The sequence below is a fragment of the Cynocephalus volans genome, chromosome 1, assembly GCF_027409185.1.
Source record: "Cynocephalus volans isolate mCynVol1 chromosome 1, mCynVol1.pri, whole genome shotgun sequence".
In the NCBI taxonomy this organism is placed as follows: Eukaryota; Metazoa; Chordata; class Mammalia; order Dermoptera; family Cynocephalidae; genus Cynocephalus; species Cynocephalus volans.
The window spans coordinates 302,825,300-302,852,299 of record NC_084460.1 but is presented as its reverse complement, the minus strand read 5'-3'; the positions used below and the strand labels follow the sequence as shown (position 1 = coordinate 302,852,299).

General features: G+C 47.4%; 2 protein-coding genes across 2 annotated transcripts in view; both read right to left on the bottom strand.

The window, feature by feature from the left end:
* Window positions 1-754: 754 nt before the first annotated feature.
* On the bottom strand, window positions 755-13,558 carry LOC134370108 (anoctamin-7-like; the record flags this gene model as incomplete). Its single annotated transcript, XM_063087095.1, is given in 4 exon segments — window positions 755-879; window positions 12,396-12,453; window positions 13,350-13,379; window positions 13,382-13,558. Coding segments are annotated over 4 exon segments (390 nt in total), but the record flags the coding sequence as incomplete, so codon positions are not given.
* A 12,939-nt stretch (window positions 13,559-26,497) lies between these two features.
* PPP1R7 (protein phosphatase 1 regulatory subunit 7) overlaps window positions 26,498-27,000 on the bottom strand; it is a 35,961-nt gene continuing 35,458 nt past the window's right edge. Inside the window, exon 10 of the mRNA XM_063098778.1 lies at window positions 26,498-26,809. Within this exon, the coding sequence (XP_062954848.1) occupies window positions 26,633-26,809 (177 nt within the window). The 3' untranslated portion in view covers window positions 26,498-26,632. The remainder of the gene's footprint in view (window positions 26,810-27,000) is intronic.

Here is a 27,000-nt window from a genome sequence, read left to right as displayed (position 1 = left end):
CGGTTCCATTCTACCAAGTTCAAACAGACGAAACAAAACCTGTTTTATCATTAAAATGATAAAATGTAAGATTCAGGGCTGATCGCCCTGTGGGGACGGAGCAGACACCTGATGGCAGAGGCTGTTCCTGGAGGACAGAGCGTGGTGGTCAGCAGGAGGGCGGAAAACGAAGGAGACTTAGAGAGACCTGGCAGCCACGGGGTGCGACAGGGCCAGAGCTGGGCTCTGCAGCCCGATCCCCGGCTGCTCTGAGACCCACCACCCCCCGCTTGCCCCCCGCACACCCCCAGCATCTGTGCAGCTCTTTCTCGTTCTCTTGTGCTCCCCGGAATTGTTGCTCAAATTACTCTAAGTGGTAACTATTATAAGTGAACCAATACACACAGAAGGACCCCATAAGCTGTTCAATTCTACAAACACACCAAGAGTTTTAACTATAAGTGATATGCCTAGACAAAAGCCTTAATATTGGAGGTGGGGCAGATGAATGGAGAAGGTGTCTTCAGAGTTTCCAGGTGAATCTGATGGCTCTGGCTTCCATGAGTGAGCTTAGTGTGCTATGATGGGTTGATATTTATACTGGCCATGGTCAGTGGTTAGCGAGCTCACTGAGGGGTGGGGCGTCCAGCAAGACTTCAGGGACTGATTTGCTCCAGGGCTCTGGATGCCATGCCCTGAAGCCTTGTGAGGTAAGGTCATAGGTCATCGAGCAGATGCAAAGCCTGGGGCCCTGCTCACCACTGACCCCAAATACCTAGTCTACACACAGCCCAGGCATACAAAGATTGTCCAGAAATCTCTCTCGCCAGGTCCCATGCATGTCTGTCTTGTCCCACAGCTGACCCAGCCTCAGGTCTTCCTCCCACACAAGGACGAAGTCTTCTGGGAACCAACAGGGACAGGGGCAGGGGCATGGGCTAATGCAGGGATGCCAGCCCAGGAAAGGGCTGTCAGTATCCCAGCTGGGACATCCAGTTCCTGGTAGGAAATAGGAGCCAAGAGCTTGGACACTTGGCTCCCATGCTTCTCCTTCCGAGCCCTTTCTCTGGTCCCAGTAGGGCTGGGAGGACTCCAGGAGAGCCCTACATTGTCCTGATGGGGACTGAGGCCTGGAGAGGAGCTAGAGCATGCCCCTCTGAGATCCCTTCCATGGCTCCTATCCCTGCTGGGTAAGTCCTACTCTCCTAAAGGAGTCTTAAAAAACTGTAGGGGTAAGTCACTTTCAGTCACTTCCTGCCATAGAGAGCTATAAGAGCTAGACAAAAAATATGATGCTCCTGCTCTTCTGGCACTAGACAGCAGTGGATGCAGAGCTACGACCTCTGAGAGAAGAGGAGCATGTGAGATGAGCCCTGTTCTCACTTTGGCTTTCTCCCTGAGAGCATTTTCCAAACCACAGGGCAGGGCAATGGCGCTCAGGAGAGAGCACTGGCATTGCTGGGTGAAGGAAAAGGAGGTCAGAACTAGGCACTGCTTGGAGCTGGAGCTTGGGAGGTCATGTATGGAGAGGACAGAGCCCTGAGGTCTGTGGGGAAGTACCTCAGGCCCTTGCAGCTCTGAGTCAATCATGCACAGAGACAGCTGCTGGAGATGGATGGTTAACCAGATTTCAGAGGATGCACAGTGCTGAAGAAATGCGGAGCTCTGGCTGGAACACTCAGACTATTCAGTTGAGACTCTTAGGCCACATCCTGGGAGTAAAGACTGCACCACAGAAATAAGAGGTATGCCTCAGGAATTAAAGCAGAGCTGAACCAGGTCTGCTCTAACACCTAAAACCAAGCATCAATGATCAAAGCAATCTGCCAGTAATTTGACTGCCTGCCAGAACGAAACTTAACACTTTTTAAAGGAAGTTGACAAAGTCATTAGAAACAGACTCAGAGATGAACCATATAGTAGAGTTGGTAGAAAAGGACTTAAAATAATGATAATTACTATGTTAGAAAAAAGAGTAAAGGATGAGCAAAATGGATAGCAGTTAACATTTCAAGAGAGAATTAGAATCCATGAAAGGGAATCAAGCAGACATTCTAGAACAGCAAAACACAACCTATGAAATTAAGTACTCACTGGACAGGTTTAGGGATAGTCTAGACTCAGCAGAAGGCAGGGTTTCTGAGTTTAAGGACAAATCAGTAGAAAATATCCAAACTGAAGCTTGGAGCAAAAGGGATAGAAAGAACAGAACATGGCACAAGAAGGATTTGGCCATGGTCAAAGCTTCCGACACACTGCAATTTAAGATCCAGAAGGACAGAGTAGGAAAGAAGCAATATTTGAAGAAAAATGGTTGAGAATTTCCAAACCCAGCCCGGCTGATTAGCTCAATTGGTTAGAGCAGTGTTATAAAACCAAGGTCAAGGGTTTGGATCCCCATACTGTCCAGCTGCCAAAAAAAAAAAAAAAAAAAGAATTTCCAAACCTGGTGAAAGAAATCAATTCAGAAATTGAAAAAGCTCATCGATCCCCAAATAGATAGAGAAACCACACCTAGGAAATGGTACAGCATATCTGTGCTGTGAACCAAAGATTAAGTGAAGTCTTAAAAACATCAAGAGGAAAAAAACAAAAAACCCCACATTATTTTTCAGGGGACCAAAAATGTATAGACAATATAGACACATAATTTCTTAACAGAAACAATGAAAGCTAAAGGACAATGGAATTGCATCTTTAAAGAGCTGGGGAAGAAAACTGCAAACTAGAATTCCATATCCAGTGGACATGTTCTTCAGAAATGAAGGCTAAATAAAGGCATCTCCAAACAATAAAAATCAGAGAAATTAATCACCATTGCACCTGCTATATAGGAAATGATAAAGGAAATTCTTTAGGATGAGGGAAATACTCTCAGATGGAAGTGCAGAAGTGCAGGAAGGAATGAACATACCAAAAAAGATATATGAATAGGTAAATGTGAAAGTAAAACTATCTCTATTCATAGAAGATGTAATCTTGTATATAGAAAGTCCAAACAAATTTACTATAAAAACAATTAGAACTATAATAACAAGGTTGGCAAGGTTGCAGGGTACAAGATCCACATAAAAAAATCAATTGTATTTTTATACACCAGCAACACACAAGCTGAAAATGAAATTAAAAATGTTTTTACTTACAATAGCACCCCAGAAAAAAACACTTACAAATTTAACAGAAAATGTATGTCATTGAAAACTACCAAACATTACTGAGATAAATTGAAGAAGAGCTTAATAAATGGAAAAATAGCCCATGTGCATGAATCAGAAGACAGTATTAAGATACCAATACTCCCCATGGTGACCCACAGATTCAACACATGCCCTATCAAAATCCCGACTGGCTATTTTACAGAAATTGACAAGCCTAAAATTCATATGGAAATACAAAGAACCCAGAATAGCCAAAACATTGTTGAGAAAGAACAAAGTTGTAGGACTCACACTTCCTGAGTTCACAACTTACTACAAAGCTAGAACAATCAAGACAGTGAGGCACTGGCCTAAGAATAGTCATATAGATCAATGGAAGATATCTGAGATTCCAAACATAAACTCATACATTTATGGTCAATCAATTTTTTTATGAAGGGACCAACACAATTCAGTAAGAAAAGAATAGTATTTTCAACAAATGGTTCTGCAACAAGTGTATATCCACATGCAAAAGAAAGAATTTGAACCCATATTGCATACCATGTACAAAAATTAACTCAGAGTTAAGATCATAAGATCAAGATCACAGATGTAAGCATAGGAATTAAAATGATAAAACTCTTAGGAGAAAACATCAGAGTAAATATTCATAGCCTGGTTTATTCAAAATTTCTTCTATATGACATCAAAAGCATAGCAATAAGAGAAGATTGATAATATGGACTTCATCAAAATTGAAAACCTTTATGCTTCAAAGGATACCATCAAGAAAGCAAAAAGACAACCCACAGAATTGGAGAAAACATTTGCAAACTGTATTTCTGATAAGGGACTTGTATTCAGAACATATAAAGAAGGCTTATAACTCAACAAGAACAAGCTAAATAAACCAATTCAAAATGGACAAAGATTTTGAATAGACATTTCTTTAAAGAAGATATAAAATGGCCAATAAGCACATGAAAAGATGCTCAATATTATTAGTCATTAGGAAGATACAATCAAAACCACAATGAAATACCACTTCATACACACTAGGGTGGATATAATAAAAAAAGACAGACAATAAAGTGCTAGGATGTAGAGAAACTGTAACCCTCACACATTGCTGTGGGTTGTGGAATGGTGCAGTCACTTTGGAAAACAGTTTGGTATTTCCTCAAAATGTTAAACACTGAGTTATCATATGACCTAGCAATGAAACTCAAAGGTGTATATATATACACAAGAAAAAGGAAAGCTATGTCCACACATTTTGTACATGAGTGTTCGCTTTTGCATTATTCGCAGTAGCACCCCACAAGTTGAAAACAACCCAAATGTCTATCAACTGATGAGTAGATAAACAAAATGTGGCATATCCATAAATAGAATATTATTTGGCAATAAAAAGGAATGAAAGATGAACTTCAAAAGCATTATGTTAAGTGAAAAAAGCCAGTCACAAAAGACCACACGTCAGAAGATTCTATTTATGTGAAATATTCAGAACCGGCAAATGTGCACAGAGAGAAGGTGGGTCAGTGGCTGCCTAGAATTCGGGAGGAAGAAATAGAGAAGGGTTTGACTGGCGACTGCTACTGGGTACGAGGTTTCTTTGAAGTGAATATTTGCTGGAAATGTTCTAAAATTCTTTTGTGGTGATAGTTTTACATTCTGTGAATGCACTGAAACCCACTGAATTTCCCCTACATAGGTGAACTTTATGGCATGTAAATTATATATCAATAAATCCAGCTGACCGGTTCGCTCAGTTGGTTAGAGCGCCACCCTGTAACACCAAGGTAAAAGTTCAGATACCTGTACTGGCCAGCCACAAAAAAAAAAAAAAAAAAAAAAAAGAATTCCCATCAATAAAGCTAATTTTAAAAGATTATTGGCTGTTTAAAGCAATAATAACAATATTGTTTGTTGTTTGTAAAACCCTTAGAAGTAATACATGACAACAACAGAAAAAAGTGAGAGGAGTAAATAGAGTCAAAGAGTTACAAGTTTCTTTCATTATTTGGAACATAATAAAATATTATTTTAAGGTAGATTGTAATGAATTATAATTTCATAATTTCTAAAGTAACAACCTCTAGGGTAACCTCATTTGTAGAGTAATTTCTAGAGTGAGACAAAAAGGTACAACAAAAAACTAATAGAGGAGATGAAATGAAATAATAAAAATATTTATCAATATAAGAGAAGGCAGGAAAGGAGGAATAAAGGAACAGAGAAAAGACTAGACAAACAGAAAAAAATAGCAAGATGGTTGTCTTAAACCCAACTAGAGTGCAGCTTTATAACACCAAGGTCATGGGTTTGGATCCTGTACCAGTCAGCCACCGAAAAACAAACAGACAAACAAAACAAAACCAACTATATTGTTAATTACACTAAATATAAATGGATTGAACACTTTGATTAAAATACTAAGGTTTTCCAACTGAATTATTAAAAACAAGACTCAATTATATTCTGCTTGTAAGAAACATACTTTTAAAATATTGAGAAATTGATTAACAGACACAAAGAATGATTGTGTATTGTAATGATGAATAAGCTAACTATACTGATCTAACCACCACACATTCTACACAATGACTGAAAATCGACATTGTACCCCACATGTATGTATAGTAAAAAAAATTTTTTGATAAAAACCATTCAGTAATGTAGAAAAGATGGGATCCTTCTTAACCTGATCAAGAATACCCACAACAGATTCCTACAGCTAACATTATATTCATTGATGTGATATGATTCTATGGTAACTAACATCATTTTCAATGGTGAAATATTGAATATTTTTCCCTCAAGGTCAGAAACAAGAAATGGGTGTCCACTATCACCAATCATATCCAATACGGTTTTAAAGTGTCTACCTAGTATAACAAGGCTAGAAGAAGAAATAAAAGGTATAAATATTGGGAAAAAAGAAGTGTATTTTGAAAGTCCAAAAGAATATTTAAACTACCTATTACCTCTAGTAAGTGAATTTATCAGGATGATTGATACAAAGTCACTATAAAAATATAAATTATATTTCTATGTATTTGTAACAAACACATAGAAAATGAAATCTTAAAAGTTTATCAAAATACGTAACAATTTGAAATGAAAATTGTATCAAAAATATCAAATACCCAGTTAAAAAATATAGCAAAAATTGTGCAAGACCACTACACTAATAACTTCAAAACATTTCTGAGATGTTAAGAAAGACCTAAATAAATGCAGAGATCGTCCATGTTCATTGATTGAAAGACTCAACATTGTTATAATGTCAATTTTTCTCTAAGATAATCTACACATTCAACACAATCCACATCAAAATCCCAGCAGTTTTTTTTCCTCTTTGTGGAAATTGACAAGCTGATTCTAAAACATATAAGGATATGCAAAGAACCTATAATAACCAAGAGAATCTTAAAGAAAAACAAAGCTGAAACATTATTACACTTCCAGTTTTCAGGACATATTGTAAAACCTCAGGAATTAAGACAGTGTGGAATTGGCACATGATAGATAAAAAGACAAATAAGGGCCGAGCCCGTGGCGCAGTTGGTAGAGTGCTGCGCTGGCAGCGCGGCGACGCTCCCGCCGCGGGTTCGGATCCTATATAGGACAGACCGGTGCACTCACTGGCTGAGTGCCGTAATCCATGTGGAAATGAGGAAATGGATCTGAAACAATTGGATATCTTTTTAAAAATCAAATCTTGAGCCCATGTTATATGATAAACAAAAACTAATTTACAGTGAATAGTAGATCTAAATGTGAACACTAAAAGAATTCTAGAAGAAGAATATCCATGACTTAGGGATGGAGAAAAAAATTTCAAACAGGACACAAAATGCACTGACCAAAAAAGAAAAAAGATACATTGGACATCATTAAAATTAATAACTTGTTCATTGAAAGAGATTGTTAAGAAATTGAAGAGGCAAGCCACAGACTGGGCAAAAATATTCACAACAGAAACTCATGAAGAACTCTCACCCAGCATCCATGAGGGTACATGAAAAAGTTCATGGAGGGCTGGCTCACGGCTCACTTCACAGAGTGTCGTTCTGATAACACCAAATCAAGGGTTAAGATCCCCTTACTGGTCATCTTTTTGGAAAAAAAAAAAAAAGTTCATGGAAAGATTCATATTATTTTTTAATTCCATAAAAGATTTGTATTATCTTTTAATTCCATTATATAAGGAACTCATATAAATCAAAGAGAAAAGGACAAACAACCAGATTCAGGAACATGTAAAAGCTTGAAGAGGCACTGCACAAAGGAAAAAATCAAAATGACTAATAAGCATATGAAAATATATATGCTCAACATAATTGCAAACTTAAATCATTATAATCCACCACAAGGGCTGAAATAAAAAAGACTGACAATACCAAGTGTTGGAAAGAAGGTGAAGCATGGAAGATGCCCTGACACGCCACCCAGACCCCAGAGAAGTGGCCTGCTGGGTGGAGGCAACTTCCCATTTCCTGTCCAAAGACCCACCTAAGGCTCAAGTAGGGGGAGCAGAACAGAACGTAAATTTGGGCAAAATGCTCTGGCTGCACTTTCCTGAGTTTCAGGATTTAACATCCTGGCAAGAAGGCCAGGAAGTGATGAGAGCAGTAGTCGAATGGCTCTAGAAGCACAGACAAAGCAGTGGCCCACACTAAGCGGGAGAACCCACGGACTGAAGGAAGGCCAGGTCCCCGGGAGGAAGGACGCCATAGTAACACAGTGTCAGAAGCTGCTAATGCTTCCCTCAGTCCTTCCCCACAGGGGCTTCTAGCCATTTACTCGGCTAATTCTATGCTGGGGAAAAGAGAACACACAAACATTTCAAGACTCTTGGACACAGAGTCTTAATGAACACTGGTGTCCGGAGACCCAAAACATGATCATGGGTTTAACATTGATTTGGACATAGAAGAAGACAGGATTAGTAACTGAAAAACAGGTCAATAAAAATAAAAGTGAAACACAGATGGAAAAAAAATGGAAAGAAACAGATAGGAGAGTAAAAGACATGTAGGACATGCTCAGAAAATCTAACTTATGAATATAAAGTTTCCAACTCAAGAGAGAAGATGAGGAAGAAACGATATTTGAATCTTCCAGAATCATTATCCAAAACTGGGAACACATCAGTTCTCAGATTTAAGAAGTACAGAGAACCTGAGGCAGAATAAATGCAAAGAAAACTACACCTGGGTATGTCACTGTCAAATCTGCAACGTTTAAAAAAAGAGATTGAAAAGAGATACCCTAACTTGAGAAAAAGAACAGTAAGGCTGACAAATGACTTCTCAACAGAAACAGTGGATTCCAGAAGACAGTGGAAGGGTATCTTTAAAATGATAAATTAGGGCTGGCCACTTAGTTTAGTTGGTTGGAGCCTGGCGCTGATAATGCCAAGGTCCAGGGTTTGACCCTTGTACTGGCCAACTGCCAAACTAAACAAATAAATAAAATAAAATGATAAATTAATGCCAGTCGAGGATTTTATAAGAAGTGAAAATATCCTTAAGATATGAAGGTAAAGTAATAAAGATTTTATAAAAGTAGAAATGGAGAGAATCCATTGCCAGCAATCTGAATTAAAATAAATACTAAACGGAGTTCTTCAGGGGAAAGAATAGTGATCCCAGATAGAGGCATAGAAAATTCAGGAAGGAATGAAGCATCCCAGAAAAGGTAACAACGTGGATAAATAGAAGTGGATACAAAATAAAAGTCTTGTGTAAAAATATATAAATACGTATAATACATATTTAAATATATGAAGAATTAAGAAGCTTGATAATAATGCAAAGGCTGAGAGTGAATAAATGCAGTGTCCCGATGCTGCAGCACGACCAGGAATGCAGTAAGTTACAGCCTCGTGGGACTCTGATAAGTAAAGAACGCATGCTGAAATCCCGTGTAACCACTAAAAGTAGTGAAAGAATTCATAACAAACACTTTAATGGGGAGAAATGGAGCGACAAAGTAATAAAATTAAAATATTTGATTCATCCTAACAATGACAGAATTCCCATTTCTTTCAATTGCACATAGAACATTTGGCAAGACTTTCCACATGCTGGGTCATAAAGAAAGCCTTCATGATTTCACAAATACCTTCAGAAAATAGAAAGTGAGGAAAGATGTTCCAATTAATTCTATAAAGCCAACATAACTTTGACACCAAAATCTGAAGGAAAAATTAAATACTAATATCTCATAAAGATAGATATCATAATCTTAAACAAAATATTAAGGATTTAAATGCAGTAATATATATAAGTGATAGTAAATCACAACTATTTGGGGTTTATTCCAGGAATGCAAGTGTGGTTCCATATTAAATAATCAAGTTTAATTTACTAAATTAAAATAAATAAAGGAGAAAATCACACGATCATCTAAATAAAAAGAGAGGAGTATTTATAAAATTCAGCACTCATTCCTAATAAAAGAAAACTCCTAGCAAGAAGAAAACAAAACATCTCTTATTTAGCTCTAGGAATAGAAGACAGCTTTCTGAACTTTATAAAAAGTATTTTTAAAAAACTACAGCAAGGCCGGCCCGTTGTTTACTCGGGAGAGTGCGGTGCTAACACCAAGGCCACGAGTTCGGATCCCATATAGGGATGGCCGGTTTGCTCACTGGCTGAGCGTGGTGCTGACAACACCAAGTCAAGGGTTAAGATCCCCTTACTGGTCATCTTTAAAAAAAAGAAAAACAAAACGACAGCAAACATCACAAGCAGGAAAGTATCAGGAGTTTTTCCTTTGATACTGGGAATGAGGCAAGGATTTCTATCACCACATTGTACTAAAGATGCTAATCAGTGCAATAAGACAATAAAAGAAATAAAAAGTATAAGAACTAGAAAGAATAAAATTATTTGTGAGGAACATGATTGTGTTCTAGAAATGTAAAAGGCTCTACAAACTTAGAATTAAGTAAACTTAGCAAAGTCAGTGTATACAATGTTAATATGAAAAACAAACAAATCCCAGGGTTTGTGTCCTGTACTGCCCAGCTGCTAAACAAACAAACAAACAAATACGTTCTATATACTTGTGACAAACAGAAAGTGAAAACTTTAAGATAATACCATTTGGGATGCATCTACTAAAAGGTGGGAAAGATGACATTGAAAGCAATGAAAGAGAAATTAAAGTGGATATAAATAAAGGAAGGGGTACACCATGTTCATGGATTGACTCAATTTGTAAATATGCAAAATAATACAGGAGGCATACCCAATGCCTTTCAAACAAAAGAGAACAAGCAAAACCTGATAAAACTTTGAAAACAGATCTTAAGATAGCATAATTATGGGTAGAGACAGAATTTTCTAGACACGATATTGGCAAAAGGCACAATTTTCTCCAAAGATATAATATAGCCCACCTTTACATGAAAGTTTAGAATCATTTTATCACAGTAGGTATGAGTGCAGGGAGGGGGTCAGTCTTGGAATGAAGGGACTGAAGCTTCTGATAACAGGGGACACTGTTGGAGGGATGCTGGGGGTGGGACCACTGCTGCCTGTGTGGCCAAGTGATGACTTTGGCTTTCACACACAAAGAGCGGAGTACTGGAGGGTTCTGAATAGGTGAGAGCTGTCCACTTTTTTTATTTTTTACCATCTTGACCATTTTTAAGTTCACAGTTCTTTGGTATTAAGGACATTCGCAGTGCTGTGCAACCGTTGCCACCATCCATTTCTGGAACTCTTAATCTTACAAAACTGGAACTCTCCACCATTAAACAATAACTTCCCATTTCCTGAGGCCCCGCCCCTACACCCCCATCCTACTTTCTGCTTCTATGAAGTCGACAGCTCTAGGTACCTCCTCTAAGTGGAATCATACACTACTGCATTTGTCTTTTTGTGACTGGCTTATTCACTTAACACGATGTCCTCAAGGTCATTCATGTTGTAGCAGGTGTCAGAATTTCCTTTCTTCTCAGGGCTGAATAGTGCTCCACTGTACGGACACGCCACCACTTTGCTTATCCATTCATCCATAGATGCACAGTCAAGTTGCTTCCACCTTGTTATGAGCTGAATTATGTTTCCCCAAAATTTATATGTTGAAGTCCCAACCTCCAGTAACTCAGGATGTGACTGTATTTGGAGATTAGGTCATGAAAGAGAAGTGATTAAATTAGAATGGGACCCTAATCCAGTAGGACTGGTGTCCTCGTAAGAAGAGAGAGAGACACGATGGATGTGCCCACACAAAGAAAAGGCCATGCAGGGACACAGGGGGAAACCATCCCAAGCCAGAGAGAGGTTTCAGGAGGAGCCAGGCTGCCAGCACCTGAACCTTGGCCTTCCAGCCTCCATGACAGTGAGGAAAGAAATGCTTGTGTTTTAGCCCTGGTCTGTGCGACTTCGCTGTGACAGCTGCAGCAAGTTAACGCGCGCCTTTCAGCTGTTGTGAATACTGCTGTGTGAACACGAGCGCACACGTGTCTCCTGCTTTCAGTTCTTTTGGGTGTATACTCGGAGAGGGATCGTGTGCTAATCTTAAGTTTGCCTTCCCGAGGGAACCCCCGTCCTGATGTCCACAGCTGTGGTTCAGTCTTACAACCACCGGCATCCATCACATGGCGCAGACGCTCCAATGTCTGCACGTCCCCAGCAACATTGTCACTACCTGTGTATTCTTTTAACAGCAGCCGAGCTCACAGGTGTGGGGTTAGGGCCTCTACTTTTAACAAGGGTCTGTCTGGTGCTGAGTGGAGAGCAGGGAGGGCAGGGTGGTGCTGGGAGGCGGCCAGGCGGCCAATGTGTCCCCTGCAGAGATGACGGTGGCTCTGGGCAGGCAGGAGCAGTGCAGCAGGCAGAAGAGGACCAGAGAGATGTGAAGGTGGGAAAGGTGTGGGGCCGAGAGGTAAGAGTCAGGGGCGGCTCCAAGTCTGGGGGCTGAACAGCCAGAGGATGGAGGAAGGGACGTTTCCCAGCGTGTCCTCAGGCTAGAGCAGGAGGCAGAGGCCACCCCACCCCATCTCGTTGGTGGAGACCCCCTTTGTGCTGTGTCCCCCTGGCTGTGGGTGGATCGCCCACCCAGGCCCCTGCACCCCCACCACCCCTGCATGCAGCTTATGGCACCAGAACCGCCTCGGGAGGGACCACGGGGTGAGGGAGGCCGGCCTGGCTGCTGGGGCCGGTCCTCCTGCAGCCACCCACAGGCGCCCCAGCTGTGTCCCCACGCCCAGGACAAGCACGGGCGTGCCAGCAGACGCGGGGAGGGGCTCACCGATCAGGGGCTTGGCAGGGCTCCCTGCTGAGCCGGCTGCCACCTGCTGCGCACCTGGCTGGGAGGAGTGGGCAGCAGTGACACCTGCCGCGCCACCCTGCTGCGTCCCGCCCCTCCCCTGCCCAGACACCCGGGCTGTAGAAGAACCTGCGGCGGACGGTGGAGGGGCTGCCGGGCCAGGCGGGCAGCGTGGCCGCGACCTTACCCAGCAAGTACCTTAACACCCCACCTAACCCCGAGCCTGACCCTACCTCTAAAGCATCACATGCAGAACAAGACGAGAAACCATGTCACAAGCACCCACGTTCGACCCCCCAGAACCAGCAGCTGTCACCCGTGCTGTTTAGTTTTTCGTTCTTAGGCAACCGATGCTCAGGCCACTGCCGCAGCCCGCTCCTCCCCCGGCCCTGCTGCCCGGGCTTGGTGCCTTCCAGCCCCTGCCACACCTCTGCGCACACTGGGACGTGCCGGTGTGTCACGCCGCAAACGCTGGCAAGAAGTAGCACGGCTGCGTCTTACACCTTCATGTGCGTCTCACGGGGCTCGTTGCTCTGGTCTCCCTGACCTGCCTCCAGGCCGGATGGGCCTGGCTGCTGGGAACCTGGCCGTGGTCCCGCCTTTACTGGACCAGGTTTTACCCTCCCCTGAGGCCCAGGCCTAACCATCAGCAGTTTCTGCACATCCCTTTGTGGCCAGCACGGCAGGCGGTGGCCTGACTGCGTGCATCAAGGACATCTCCCTCCCATCACCCAGGGTGGCTGAGGGCTTGGGGGACACTGCGGAACACAGGAGGGCACCTGGGAAAACACGGTGGACACCACATCCACATCCCAAAGGCTCTGCATCCAGGGTGGGAGCACAGGCCCTGTCATGGGGAGGACCTAAGTCACACAACTGCCCCACCCCGCCGGCCTCCTGTCCCAGAGCCTGGGGACAGCCATATAGCACTATTACCTCTGAGGCGTGGGCCGTGCTCCTGTAAGAGCACTCCTTCTCTGTGCTGGGGGGGGGGCTGTGTCAATCAGGACAGTGCTGTCCTCTTCTTGAGCCTGCTGCCCCAGCCTCCTGCTCCTGTATCCAAACGAGGCCAAGGTGGGACAGGGGAGGTCAGAGAGGGGACGTGTGAGACCGAGACCCGGTACCACCTCATGGCCCACAGAGAGTCATGTTACAGGTGAGGAGACAGGTGAGGAGCAGCAGGACAGGGTCAGCACCAGGGCCAAGCCACAGTCCCAGCTGCGAGCACATGAAGGTCTCCCCACACCAGGCCACTGGCTGCAGGAGAAAACCAGTGACTCGGGTGGAGTCTTGGAGGGCACAGCAGCTGTCCGTCTGTCCGTCTATCCAGTGAGTGCCTGAGTACCCCTGGCCCTGAGTGCTGTGCACTCTGCATGGGCCAGTGGGGTCTGAGAAGGCCCGGAAAGATGGCCTTAGAGCGCATTCCCCTTTCCTTCCTTCACATGCAGGGCAGAGCCCCCGGGTCAGTGGGGACAGATGAGACCCTTCAGTGTCCCACCTCTGCTGTACAGCTCAGGACCTCATGCTGGGACCGCCCGTCTTTGTCAAGTTTTACAGCAGGGATGTTCCCTGTACTCATAACATGAATTAGGAACTTTTCCATCCATTAATGCCATTGGGATTCATTGTTTCTTGGACCCTATTAAGAAATAGTCCCATTTTTTCCTAATTCCTCCTCGGTTATTGGTCTTTTCAGAATTTTAACTCATTTTGATATAATTTTTCTTTTCATATAAATTGTCCATTCCATTTAAATTTTGAATAGGATTTTCCCACAATTTAAAAAAAGTCCTCGTATCTCTGTGGTTATTAATATCTCTTTTCTCGTTCTTAACGTTGTTTGTGTTTTCTTTTATCTGTCTGACAAACTTGCTAGATTTAGTTTGAACTATATAAGATTGACATATACAGAATATTGGCAATTTCAATCTAACATATTTTCTTTCAATTTCCTATTTTCAACTTGTATTTTGATTTTTAATATCTAATTTTACTTTATTAATCTCTTCATTCTATTTGAATCACAAAAAACTTTTTTCTAATTTCTTCAGAATGCCAGAGCAATCTTAAGACATGTCCGTCCTGTGCTCAGAGCCTTTCAGAACGCGCTGCCATCCACCCAGAGTGCGAACGCGGAGTCCTCCTGTCACTGCCCGCAGTCAGCGGGTCCTGCTCGGCCCCCGCGCGCCCCTCCACGCCGCCCCAGCCCCGCCGGCTCAGCCGGGCTCCCCGCTCACTCCCGCTTTACCCGAGTCTTTCGCGAGCCCACCCGGAGCGCGCACGGGCCGCCCGCCGACTGGCTGCAGTCGCTCCCTGTTGAATCCGTGCCCGTCGGTACTTGAAGCCTACAAGGGCGGGGACCTTTAAAACGCTGCTCTGTTCACTGGCGCATCCCAAGTACCTAGGAGTGAGTGGTCTGGAGCCGGGGCCGCGCAGTGACTGGTGAGGAACTGAAGAAAGAACTTTTTAAGCTAGCCGTAGTAACGCCATTTTGCAAGGCACAAAACATTACCCTGGTTAAAAGTCCCTAGCATAGGAAAAGTACAGCCTGAGGTTGAGACCAGATAACGAACAGGATATCTGTGGTTATGCACCTGGGCCCCGGCCCGAGGCAAAGGGCGGATAGTTCCCAGAAATAGACAAGTCAGTTAAAGTTTCAAGAGTGCCCCTCAGCTGTTTCAAGGACTCCCAACAGTTTCCAGGGTGCCCCTCAGCTGTTTCAAGGACTCCCAACAGTTTCCAGGGTGCCCCTCAGCTGTTTCAAGGACTCCCACCAGTTTCCAGGGTGCCCCTCAGCTGTTTCAAGGACTCCCACATAACCGAAGCTCACCCGCGCTTATTTGAACTGACCAATTAAACTCGCTTCTCGCTTCTGTACCCGCGCTTTTTGCTATAAAAAGGACCCAGGAGCTTCACTCGGCGCGCCAGTCTTTCGAAAGACTGAGTCGCCCGGGTACCTGTGTGTTCAATAAACCTCTTGTTTTTGCATCCGAAGCCGTGGTCTCGCTGTTCCTTGGGAGGGTCTCCCTGAACTGACTGACTACCCACTGCGGGAGTCTTTCATTTGGGGGCTCGTCCGGGATCGGAGACCCCCACCCAGGGACCACCGACCCACCAACGGGAGGTAAGCTGGCCAGCAGTCGTTCTGTGTTTCGTTTCTGTGTCTCGTCTCTGTGTCTGACTCAGTGATTTCGACTGTCTTTTCTGAGCGCGCGCATTTTGGTTTCAGTTTGTTCCGGGTTAGTCGCTCTGGGAGCGAAGTGCGGGTAGCGAACAGACGTGTTCGGGGGCTCGCCACCCGGCAATCCTGGGAGACGTCCCAGGATCAGGGGAGGACCAGGGACGCCTGGTGGACCCCTTGGCAGAGGATTATTGTGTTTTGGTCTCACCGCGTCTCGGGAGGCGCGCTCTGCCATCGGACTCTTTCTTCTATTTCTACGGCACTCGGTCTCGTCGCCGTTTCTGGTTTCTTTTTGTCTTAGTTGTGATAGGTCTTTGCGTCGTCGTTCCCCTATTGGAAATTTTCGAGATGGGGCAAGGTGCCCTTACGCCTCTCTCCCTTACTCTAGATCATTGGAAAGATGTCAAAGCCAGGGCTCACAATCTGTCCATGGAGATCAAAAAAGGAAAATGGCAGACTTTCTGTTCGTCTGAGTGGCCCACATTCGGCGTAGGTTGGCCGCCAGAGGGAACCTTTGACCTTTCTGTCATTTTTGCAGTTAAAAAGATTGTTTTTCAGGAGACCGGAGGACACCCGGACCAGGTTGCCTATGTCGTGGTATGGCAAGACCTCGCCCAGAATCCCCCTCCCTGGGTGCCACCCTCCAGCAAAGTCGCTGTTGTTTCGGGATCAGAAAATACTCAAAGGCCACCTACAAGGAAGCCTTCCGCCCCTCCCCAACCCCCCGTCCTCCCGACACCAGATGACCTATTTTCTCTCTCTGAACCCCCACCTTACCCGGCGGCTCCGCTGCCCCCTCTGGCCCCTCAGGGAAACAGATCGGCACCAGGCCGAGCGCCCGGTGATCCTAGCCCTGAGGGACCGGCTGCGGGGACTAGGAGCCGCCAACCTCGCAGTCCGAGAGACGGCTCCGGTCCTGACTCCACCGTAGCTTTGCCCCTCCGAGCCATAGGGCCCCCAGCTGAGCCAAATGGCTTGGTCCCTTTGCAGTATTGGCCTTTTTCCTCAGCAGATCTTTACAATTGGAAGTCTAACCATCCTTCTTTTTCTGAAAAACCAGCAGGTCTCACGGGACTTCTTGAGTCCCTTATGTTCTCTCACCAGCCCACTTGGGACGATTGCCAACAGCTACTCCAGATCCTCTTCACCACTGAAGAGCGAGAAAGGATTCTTCTGGAGGCCCGCAAGAACGTTCTCGGGGACAACGGGGCCCCTACACAACTCGAGAACCTCATTAATGAGGCCTTCCCCCTCAATCGACCTCAATGGGATTACAACACGGCCGAAGGTAGGGAGCGTCTTCTGGTCTACCGCCGGACTCTAGTGGCAGGTCTCAAAGGGGCAGCCCGGCGCCCCACCAATTTGGCTAAGGTAAGAGAGGTCTTGCAGGGACCGGTAGAACCCCCCTCGGTTTTCTTGGAACGCCTGATGGAGGCATATAGGAGATACACTCCGTTTGACCCCTCTTCTGAGGGACAGCAGGCGGCAGTTGCAATGGCCTTCATCGGACAGGCAGCCCCAGATATCAAGAAAAAGTTGCAGAGGCTAGAGGGGCTCCAAGATTATTCCTTACAAGATTTAGTGAGAGAGGCAGAAAAGGTGTACCACAAGAGAGAGACAGAAGAGGAAAAACAAGAAAGAGAAAAAAAGAGAGACAGAAGAGAGAGAGAGACGGCGCGATAGGCGCCAAGAAAAAAACTTGACTAGGATTTTGGCCGCAGTGGTAGGTGAAAGAGGGTCTAGAGATAGGCAGACAGGGAACCTGAGCAACCGGGCAAAGAAAACACCTAGGGATGGAAGACCCCCTCTAGACAAAGACCAATGCGCGTACTGTAAAGAGAAGGGTCACTGGGCAAGAGAATGTCCCCGGAAAAAGAACATCAGAGAAGCCAAGGTTCTATCCCTAGACGACTAGGGGAGTCAAGGTTCGGACCCCCTCCCCGAATCTAGGGTAACATTGACAGTGGAGGGGACCCCCATCGAGTTTCTGGTCGATACCGGGGCTGAACATTCGGTGTTGACCCAACCCATGGGGAAGGTAGGGTCCAGGCGGACAGTCGTAGTAGGAGCAACCGGCAGCAAAGTCTACCCCTGGACCACACAAAGACTTTTAAAGGTTGGACATAAACAAGTGACCCATTCCTTTTTGGTCATACCTGAGTGCCCTGCTCCTCTGTTGGGCCGGGACATCCTGACCAAACTAAAGGCTCAAATCCAGTTTTCCACAGAGGGCCCACAAGTAACATGGGGAGATCACTCTACCATGTGCCTGGTCCTAAACCTAGAAGAAGAATACCGGCTGTATGAAAAGCCGGCCTCTCCCTCCATCGACCCATCCTGGCTCCAACTTTTTCCCACCGTATGGGCAGAAAAGACAGGTATGGGACTGGCCAATAACGTCCCACCAGTAGTAGTAGAGCTGAAATCGGGTGCCTCACCGGTGGCCGTCCGACAGTATCCAATGACTAAAGAAGCCCGGGAAGGCATCAGACCCCACATCCAAAGGTTCTTAGACCTAGGGGTCTTAGTGCCCTGCCAGTCGCCCTGGAACACCCCTCTGCTACCAGTAAAAAAGCCAGGGACCAATGACTATCGGCCAGTCCAAGACTTGAGAGAAATTAACAAAAGGGTGCAAGACATTCATCCCTCAGTCCCAAACCCATACAGCCTCCTGAGTTCCCTTCCGCCTAGTCACACTTGGTACTCAGTCTTGGATCTCAAGGATGCCTTTTTTTGCCTCAAACTACACCCCAACAGCCAGCCACTGTTCGCGTTCGAGTGGAGAGACCCAGGAAAAGGTAACGCTGGTCAGCTGACCTGGACACGGCTGCCACAGGGGTTCAAGAACTCACCCACTCTCTTCGACGAGGCCCTCCACCGGGATTTAACTCCTTTTAGGGCTCTCAACCCCCAGGTCATATTACTCCAATATGTGGACGACCTCCTAGTGGCAGCTCCCACATATGAAGGCTGCAAAAGAGGGACACAAAAGCTCTTGCAGGAACTGAGTAAGTTGGGGTACCGGGTATCAGCTAAAAAGGCCCAGTTATGCCAGAAAGAGGTCACCTATTTGGGGTACCTGCTCAAAGGGGGAAAAAGATGGCTGACCCCGGCCCGGAAAGCTACAGTTATGAAGATCCCTACTCCCACAACCCCCAGGCAGGTCCGCGAATTTCTGGGTACTGCCGGATTCTGCAGGCTCTGGATTCCTGGGTTTGCTTCCCTGGCTGCACCCTTGTACCCCCTGACAAGGGAAAACATTCCTTTTACCTGGACTGAGGAGCATCAAAAGGCTTTTGACCACATAAAAAAAGCCTTGCTGTCTGCCCCCGCCTTGGCTCTCCCAGACCTCACCAAATCATTTACTCTGTACGTAGATGAAAGAGCCGGTGTAGCCCGAGGAGTGCTTACTCAGACCCTAGGACCATGGCGACGGCCAGTAGCTTATCTATCAAAAAAACTGGATCCAGTGGCCAGTGGGTGGCCAACCTGCCTAAAAGCGGTTGCTGCAGTGGCACTCCTCCTCAAAGACGCTGATAAGTTAACCTTGGGGCAAAATGTGACTGTGATTGCTTCCCACAGCCTCGAAAGTATCGTGCGGCAGCCCCCCAATCGGTGGATGACCAATGCCAGAATGACTCATTACCAGAGTTTGCTGCTAAACGAAAGAATATCTTTCGCGCCCCCTGCTGTCCTGAACCCAGCTACCCTACTACCAGTCGAGTCAGAATCCACCCCAGTACACCAATGCTCAGAAATCCTTGCTGAAGAAGCTGGGACTCGACGGGACCTGAAGGACCAGCCATTGCCCGGAGTGCCTGCCTGGTATACAGACGGTAGCAGCTTCATTGTGGAAGGTAAGCGGAGAGCAGGGGCCGCCATCGTAGATGGCAAACGGACGGTATGGGCAAGCAGCCTGCCAGAAGGGACATCAGCCCAGAAGGCCGAGCTAATAGCCTTGACGCAGGCATTACGCCTAGCCGAAGGAAAAAACATCAACATCTACACGGACAGCAGGTATGCTTTTGCCACTGCTCACATTCATGGGGCAATATATAAACAGAGGGGACTGCTCACTTCTGCTGGAAAAGACATTAAAAATAAACAAGAAATTCTGGCTCTGCTAGAGGCCATTTACCTCCCTAAGCAGGTCGCCATTATCCACTGCCCAGGCCACCAGAGAGGAAATAACCCTGTGGCGGCCGGGAACCGGAGGGCCGACGAGGCTGCAAAACAAGCCGCCCTGTCGGTCAAGGTGCTAACAAAAACTACAAAGCTTCAAGAGCCAATCGAGCCTGCTCAAGCTAGGACCAAGCCAAGAGAGCTCACTCCTGACCAGGGAAAAGAATTCATTCAGCGGTTACATCAGCTAACACACTTAGGACCAGAAAAGCTCCTTCAACTGGCAAGCCGCACCAGCCTCTCCATCCCGAACCTCCGGTCCACTGTTCAAGAAGTCGCCAATCGGTGTCCAGCTTGCGCCATGACTAATGCGGCTACCACCTACCGAGAGACCGGAAAAAGACAACGGGGAGATCGACCCGGCGTATACTGGGAAGTAGACTTTACAGAGGTAAAGCCTGGCCGGTATAGAAACAAGTATCTGCTAGTATTTGTAGATACTTTCTCTGGATGGGTAGAAGCTTTTCCTACCAAAACGGAAACGGCCCTGACTGTATGTAAAAAGATACTAGAAGAAATCCTGCCCCGTTTCGGGATCCCTAAGGTGATCGGGTCAGATAATGGCCCAGCCTTTGTTGCTCAGGTAAGCCAGGGACTAGCCACACAACTGGGGATAAATTGGAAATTACATTGTGCGTATAGGCCCCAGAGCTCAGGTCAAGTAGAGAGAATGAATAGAACCATCAAAGAGACCTTAACTAAATTGGCCTTAGAGACCGGTGGAAAAGACTGGGTGGCCCTCCTTCCCTTAGCGCTGTTCAGAGCCAGGAATACCCCTGGCCAGTTCGGTCTAACTCCCTATGAAATCCTCTACGGGGGACCCCCCCCCATACTTGAGTTGGGAGAAACACTGGGTCCCGATGATAATTTTCTCCCTGTCTTATTTACCCACTTAAAGGCTCTAGAAGTTGTGAAGACCCAGATTTGGGACCAGATCAAAGAGACATATCAGCCCGGTACCATAGCTGTCCCCCACCCGTTCCAGGTCGGAGACCGAGTGCTGGTCAGACGCCATCGACCCAGCAACCTTGAGCCTCGGTGGAAAGGCCCGTATCTGGTATTGCTGACCACCCCGACCGCAGTAAAAGTTGATGGCATTGCAGCCTGGGTACATGCTTCTCACCTCAAGCCTGCGCCACCCTCCGTACCAGATGAATCCTGGGAGCTGGAGAGGACTGATAATCCTCTTAAGTTGCGCATTCGGCGGCGGTGGAGCAAGCCTACCAAGTAATAACCCTAACCAGCCCAACACCCTCACCTGGCAGGTACTGTCCCAAACTGGAAAGGTTGTCTGGTTCAAGACAGAAGTCCACCCCCTTTGGACTTGGTGGCCCTCCCTTACCCCTGATATATGTGCCCTGGCGGCGGGTCTCGAGGCTTGGGATATTCCAGAAATTGATGCACCGGCCTCTAAAAGAGTCAGGCCTCCTGACTCAAACTATGAAAATGCTTATAACCAGATCAAATAACTCCCCTTGGTTCACTACCCTACTATCAACCATCGCCGGGCCCCTAGTACTCCTTCTTCTGTTGCTCATTCTGGGGCCCTGTGTCATCAACAGGTTAGTCCAATTCATCAATGATAGAATAAGTACAATTAAAGTTCTGGTTCTTAGACAAAAATATCAGACTATAGATAATGAAAATAACTTTTAACTCCGCTCTAAGATTAGAGCTATCCACAAAAGAAATGGGGGAATGAAGAAAGAACTTTTTAAGCTAGCCGTAGTAACGCCATTTTGCAAGGCACAAAACATTACCCTGGTTAAAAGTCCCTAGCATAGGAAAAGTACAGCCTGAGGTTGAGACCAGATAACGAACAGGATATCTGTGGTTATGCACCTGGGCCCCGGCCCGAGGCAAAGGGCGGATAGTTCCCAGAAATAGACAAGTCAGTTAAAGTTTCAAGAGTGCCCCTCAGCTGTTTCAAGGACTCCCAACAGTTTCCAGGGTGCCCCTCAGCTGTTTCAAGGACTCCCAACAGTTTCCAGGGTGCCCCTCAGCTGTTTCAAGGACTCCCACCAGTTTCCAGGGTGCCCCTCAGCTGTTTCAAGGACTCCCACATAACCGAAGCTCACCCGCGCTTATTTGAACTGACCAATTAAACTCGCTTCTCGCTTCTGTACCCGCGCTTTTTGCTATAAAAAGGACCCAGGAGCTTCACTCGGCGCGCCAGTCTTTCGAAAGACTGAGTCGCCCGGGTACCTGTGTGTTCAATAAACCTCTTGTTTTTGCATCCGAAGCCGTGGTCTCGCTGTTCCTTGGGAGGGTCTCCCTGAACTGACTGACTACCCACTGCGGGAGTCTTTCAGAACAAGTAGCGCGTTGTGCCCTTAAAGCTCCTCCCCCACTTCGCGGTTGGTGCCGCCGCCCCTGCCTGCTGCGTCCTGCTTCTAAAAACCGGCCTCCCGCCCCTTCGCTTTGTTGGTGGCTGCTTCAGACTCAGGAGAGGACGGTCCGGGTTCCTCGCTGCTCCCTCTGCCCGGGACGCGGACATCAGAGGTGCCCGGGAGGCGTGTCTCCGGCCTGATCTTTCGCCCTTATCCAGTGGAAGTTTCCGGGGCTGCGGGCCTCACTCGGCCGCCCCGAGTCTCTGCCGGGCGGCGTGGGCCGTTCCGTTTCCCGCAGTCCACGGCCTGGGCGCAGGTCCTTCAGAGGCCGGGGCGCGTGCTGGGCCCCTGCGCACGGACGCCGGCACCGCGCCTGGAGCGCCCGTTCGGACGGGAGGCGTGGCCGGCTCACAGGGAGAGCCCCCGGACTGGGCGCGGCCGCCTGCGCTGCCTTCGGGCCCTCGGGGGCGACACGTGGCCGCCCTCCTCGCAGGCTCCGGGCTGCCGCCCTGTCCCTTGGCCGCATGCCTGTCAGGACCCCGGTCTTCCTTCTGATCTGTGGGGGCTCTTTCCAGCTAAAGCGCCCCTTACCAGGTTGAAACACCGCGGACATCTGCGCTTAACCCGCCATCTGTCGCCCTTTCCCGGGTGCTGCTCGCTCTGCAGCAACGCTTACTTTTACGCAGACGAGCCCGCCAGAATCTTGCTCCGTGGCTGTGCCTGGGGAGTTTTGCCGAGCTCCGCTCCACCCGTAGCTCACACCCCGCAGAGGTGTTTAGCCGGCCCGAGTCCCTGCGCGTGATGCTGGCAGCGGGCAGCGCCATCTTGCCCGTCGTGCGCCACTGCGCAGCCGCAGCCCGGACGCCGCCTGCCGCCCGGACGCCGCCTGCCGCCCGGACGCCGCCTGCCGCCCCCGGCGCGGGCTCCCTCCGCCAGCTCCCACGTCCTGCCCCGGCTCTGCCCAGGGTCTGTCCCCGTGCTGTTTGGCTCGTGCCTCCAGTTCTCGCAGTGGGTCTGTGGATTTTAGAATCCGGCACAAACCTGCCACTCCCGGCTCTTTTCCAAAGTTGACTGAACCGTAATGTGCACCTTTTCTCTTCCGTACAAATTTTAGAATTTAATGAATACCTCGAAAGATCAAACAGCATTTTGATCAGGGCTGCGCGGGATTTAGTGCACCTTTTCTCATCCCTTCAACGCTTTTCTATATGCTTGTAAGTGTCTATCAAAGAACATCTGGCTAGATTTTAACTTCTGACCCATTTTGAGGAAGCCTCTGCCTCTGCCTGAGGTGGTGCCCGCGAGGGCTGGCGTGCGCCGAAACCCTCCTGCGCTTGGTCGCTGGTGCCCGCCCTCTCCGTCCTCCCGCGTCCCCTCTCCGTGAAGGGAAGGCTTCTGGATTTTCTGCTTGTGAACTGGATGTTTCCGTTAGCGGTGACGTTAAATCCACACTTCCCCATAAACTGCACTGACAGGCACCTGCCTGGCTCCTTCCCCCAGGCCAGGATGCAGAGCTTGTCTTCACTCCTCGTGCCACCCCCACCTCATGGTGAAACAAATCAGAACCTTGTGCGTCAGGTCACTATCACGCCAACGATTCTGTATTAGCATTTGCAAAAAGCTTCACAACCATGAAAACTACGTTCTTTTGAAGTAAAGTTTTGCTGGTTTTGGTGCTTGTTGCTTTTAAATGAAATCTTTCTCTTTCTTTAGTTCTTTATTTGGATTCGTTTTTTTGTTTGGGCAAAGCACTCTTCTGACTAATTTTTTCAGCAAGAGCACGCAAATCCTAAGTGCTGTGTGTCTGAAAGTACCTGTGTCCGCACTCATGACGGTCTTTGGCTGAGGGCAGGACTCTCAGGTCACAATCTGAACTCTTTCTGGGGCCTCACCCCACCTGCCCATCTTTCCTTTTTGTTTGCCTTTGGGCCCCTGCGGCAGGTCCCAGCAGCTTGGGCGCGGGAACAGCAGCGGCCAGGCGGCCCAGCACGGGCAGCCGCCCCGCTCCTCCCTGCCACCTGGATGCCCCAGAGGAAGGTCAGCCCCGCCACAGGCGCAGCGACAGAAGAGCCAAGAGGACGTGCGCGAGGCCGTCAGCCAGACCTGCTCCCGTGAAAGTGGAAACGAAGCCAAGGGCAGCAGCAAAGGACAAGTCTTCAGACAAAGTGCAAACAAAAGGGGAAAGAGGGGCAAGGGGGACACAGGCCGAAGCGACCAACCAGGAAACAAGATTCACCTGCAGGAGACGGAGGCCCTGGAGTGCGGAGGCCAGCCTCGGGCGCAGGCGAGGGAAGGGAGCCGCGTGCGACGGACACCAGACACCAGCATCGGTGTCCCTGCCACCCTGTACAATCCAGAGGAACGGTCTTATCACCTGTTTCGTAAATGCGAGTTTTTAGTAGGTCTAGAAACATTTTTAAGGAGGGAATCCCACCTCACATCCCACTTTTTAAGTGTAAATTTTTAAGAGGTGAAATCATTCACTGGTTATTTTTTAGTACAACCAGAAAATAGTGGAATATTGAACTATGGGAGGCTTTGACTGTCTTGTCAGCCTAACATTCCGTAGACGGGGGTAGTTTTTATATCCTGTAACGCAAAGCACACTAATGGCAATTTGGAGTTAGAATTGTGCATTTAATGTTTTGAATACTTAAAATTACTCCTGTTGCCGTGCTGTTTCTTAGTAGAACTGTTACCTAAAGCAAACCAGTCCTTAACCATTGCCCCCATCAGATGGTGTGCACTCTGTAACGTCTTTGGTTGTGTAGTCCAGTTTTCCTAATATTTTTGTTAATGTGCTGTGAATGACTGAACATTTGAGTGTGTAGTGTGTGTGATAAGAAATTATGAACTGGTGGGACTTACTTCACAGCTAAGCAACATCTGGGGATACTGGTTCTTGACATCCTCTTAAGGAAAATTTGCCCACAAATTTGAAGCTGCAAAGTCACCGGAATAGCGTTAAAAAAGATTCACGGTGCGTGGCTTTTTAGTTTCGGTACGCACATTGAAATGTCTGTGTAACTGTCCTCATCGCAACCAATAAAATCTCAACTATGAAAGGATGTTTTGAAGCAAAAATAAAAAGCTTGCCTTTCAATAGGTAGATGGTTCATAGATTTGGGTCACACAATTTATTTTGGTGAAGATTACAATCAGGAACAGGACATGACCTTAAGCCTCAGGTCAACCACCATGTTGTCTGTCACTTCCCTGGCAGTTGACACCGACTCCCTGGCTCCCAAGGCAGCCTGTCCCAGTGGTAGTAACAGAATCTAGAGCAGTGCTGTCCAGCAGAACCTCCCGTGCTGATGGAAACGGGCTCCCCGCGAGACATGGCTGCTGAGCACCTGGGTGTGGTGAGTGCGACCAAGGAACTAGCGTTTTAAAAAATTATTTTTATTTAGGCGGCTGGCTGTGCAGGGACCGAACCCTGGACTTTGGTGTTATGGGGACCATGCTCTAACCACCTGAGCCCACCGGCTAGCCCAAGGAACTGAACTTTTAATTTCATTTCGTTGTAATGAGCTTGAATTTGTACTGAAACAGCCACGTGGGACAGCGAGTGTCTCCTGTGCTGGACAGTGAAGCTCTAGTCTTGGAAGCAGAAGAAGGGACATTAGTGAGCATGACTCAGTCCTCACTCTGCTGAAGGGGAATCTGAGACCCTGAGAGATGACAGTGCCCTTGCAGCATTAAATTCAGGCCCCAGGTGACTGTCAATGTAGATTTTATATTAAGAAAGCCAAAACAACGATGGGGTAAGAATGGGGGTCATATCATAAGTGGTCTAGTCTATATCTCTGGAGGACGTCTTTGAAGACTCACTTGGGCTCACATTCTGCCAGGGGCACAACACAGCTGTGGGACGTGGGTCATGCTCTCACCCACAGGTGACGACCGGACCTGCCTCGAGGGCTATGGTGAGAACTGGTGAGCATGTGTGGAAAGCAGCCAGCACCATGCCTGGGCCACAGCCATCACTCTTTAGAAGAGAGCTCTAAAGATCAAAGCACGTGGGGCTGTCTTCTTACCCCAGAGTTTTTCAACACCTATAATTCTTTCAAAATCGGCACTGACTGGTCTAAAAGACTAAAAAGCTCCCAGCTGCTGCAGGTCATGTCTGCTTCAACACTGCAAACCAGGACTTGAGGTTTCTGAGCCCCCACCTGGGCAGCACTCTCAGACCCACTGTTTCACACGGCTCAGGCGGGCTGTGACCTCCCTCTGACAGGAGGAGACAGTCAGATGTCAACAGCAAAGGAACGCAAGGTGTGGTACGTTCTCTCCACAGCTACAATAACTGCCAACAACTGACCAGGAAGACTGTGTGGCAAGATTTAATAGCAATGGCCTCTCAGGTGGTGAGTGGCATCACACACATTAGCTAGTGTCAGTGCCTTTTTATTGCCATTGGGTTTGTGACTGTTAATAGAGTGACGACTTCAGGAGCAACAGCTGCATTAAAAAACCGTAGCTGGAAGTTCTTTTGAGGAGAGGGACCAGTTGAGGAATGGGAGGACTCAGAACCTGACGTATGTGGCGTCGATCTGCCGCACAGAGGGGAGGGCCAGCATGACCTTCCGCCTGTACTGCGGGTCCTTCTGCAGGGGGTTCTGCTCCAGGTACACAGTCTCCAGGCTCCTGGCTCCCTTCAGCTCATCGAGGTCACTCCAGCTCTCGAGGAGATTGTCATTCATCTGAAAGGACACACAGGCACACATGAGAAAACGTTTAGAGCAGATAGCCTTGCTCCTCACACCCAAAGCCCTCAAATCTGAAAGGGAGGCCAGGGAGGCACCCTGCCCTGCCCATGCAGAAGACAGCGAGACTGTGCTGGGACTTCCTGGCACCTCTTGGAACCTTCTGTCCCCTCTTGGTACATCCTGGC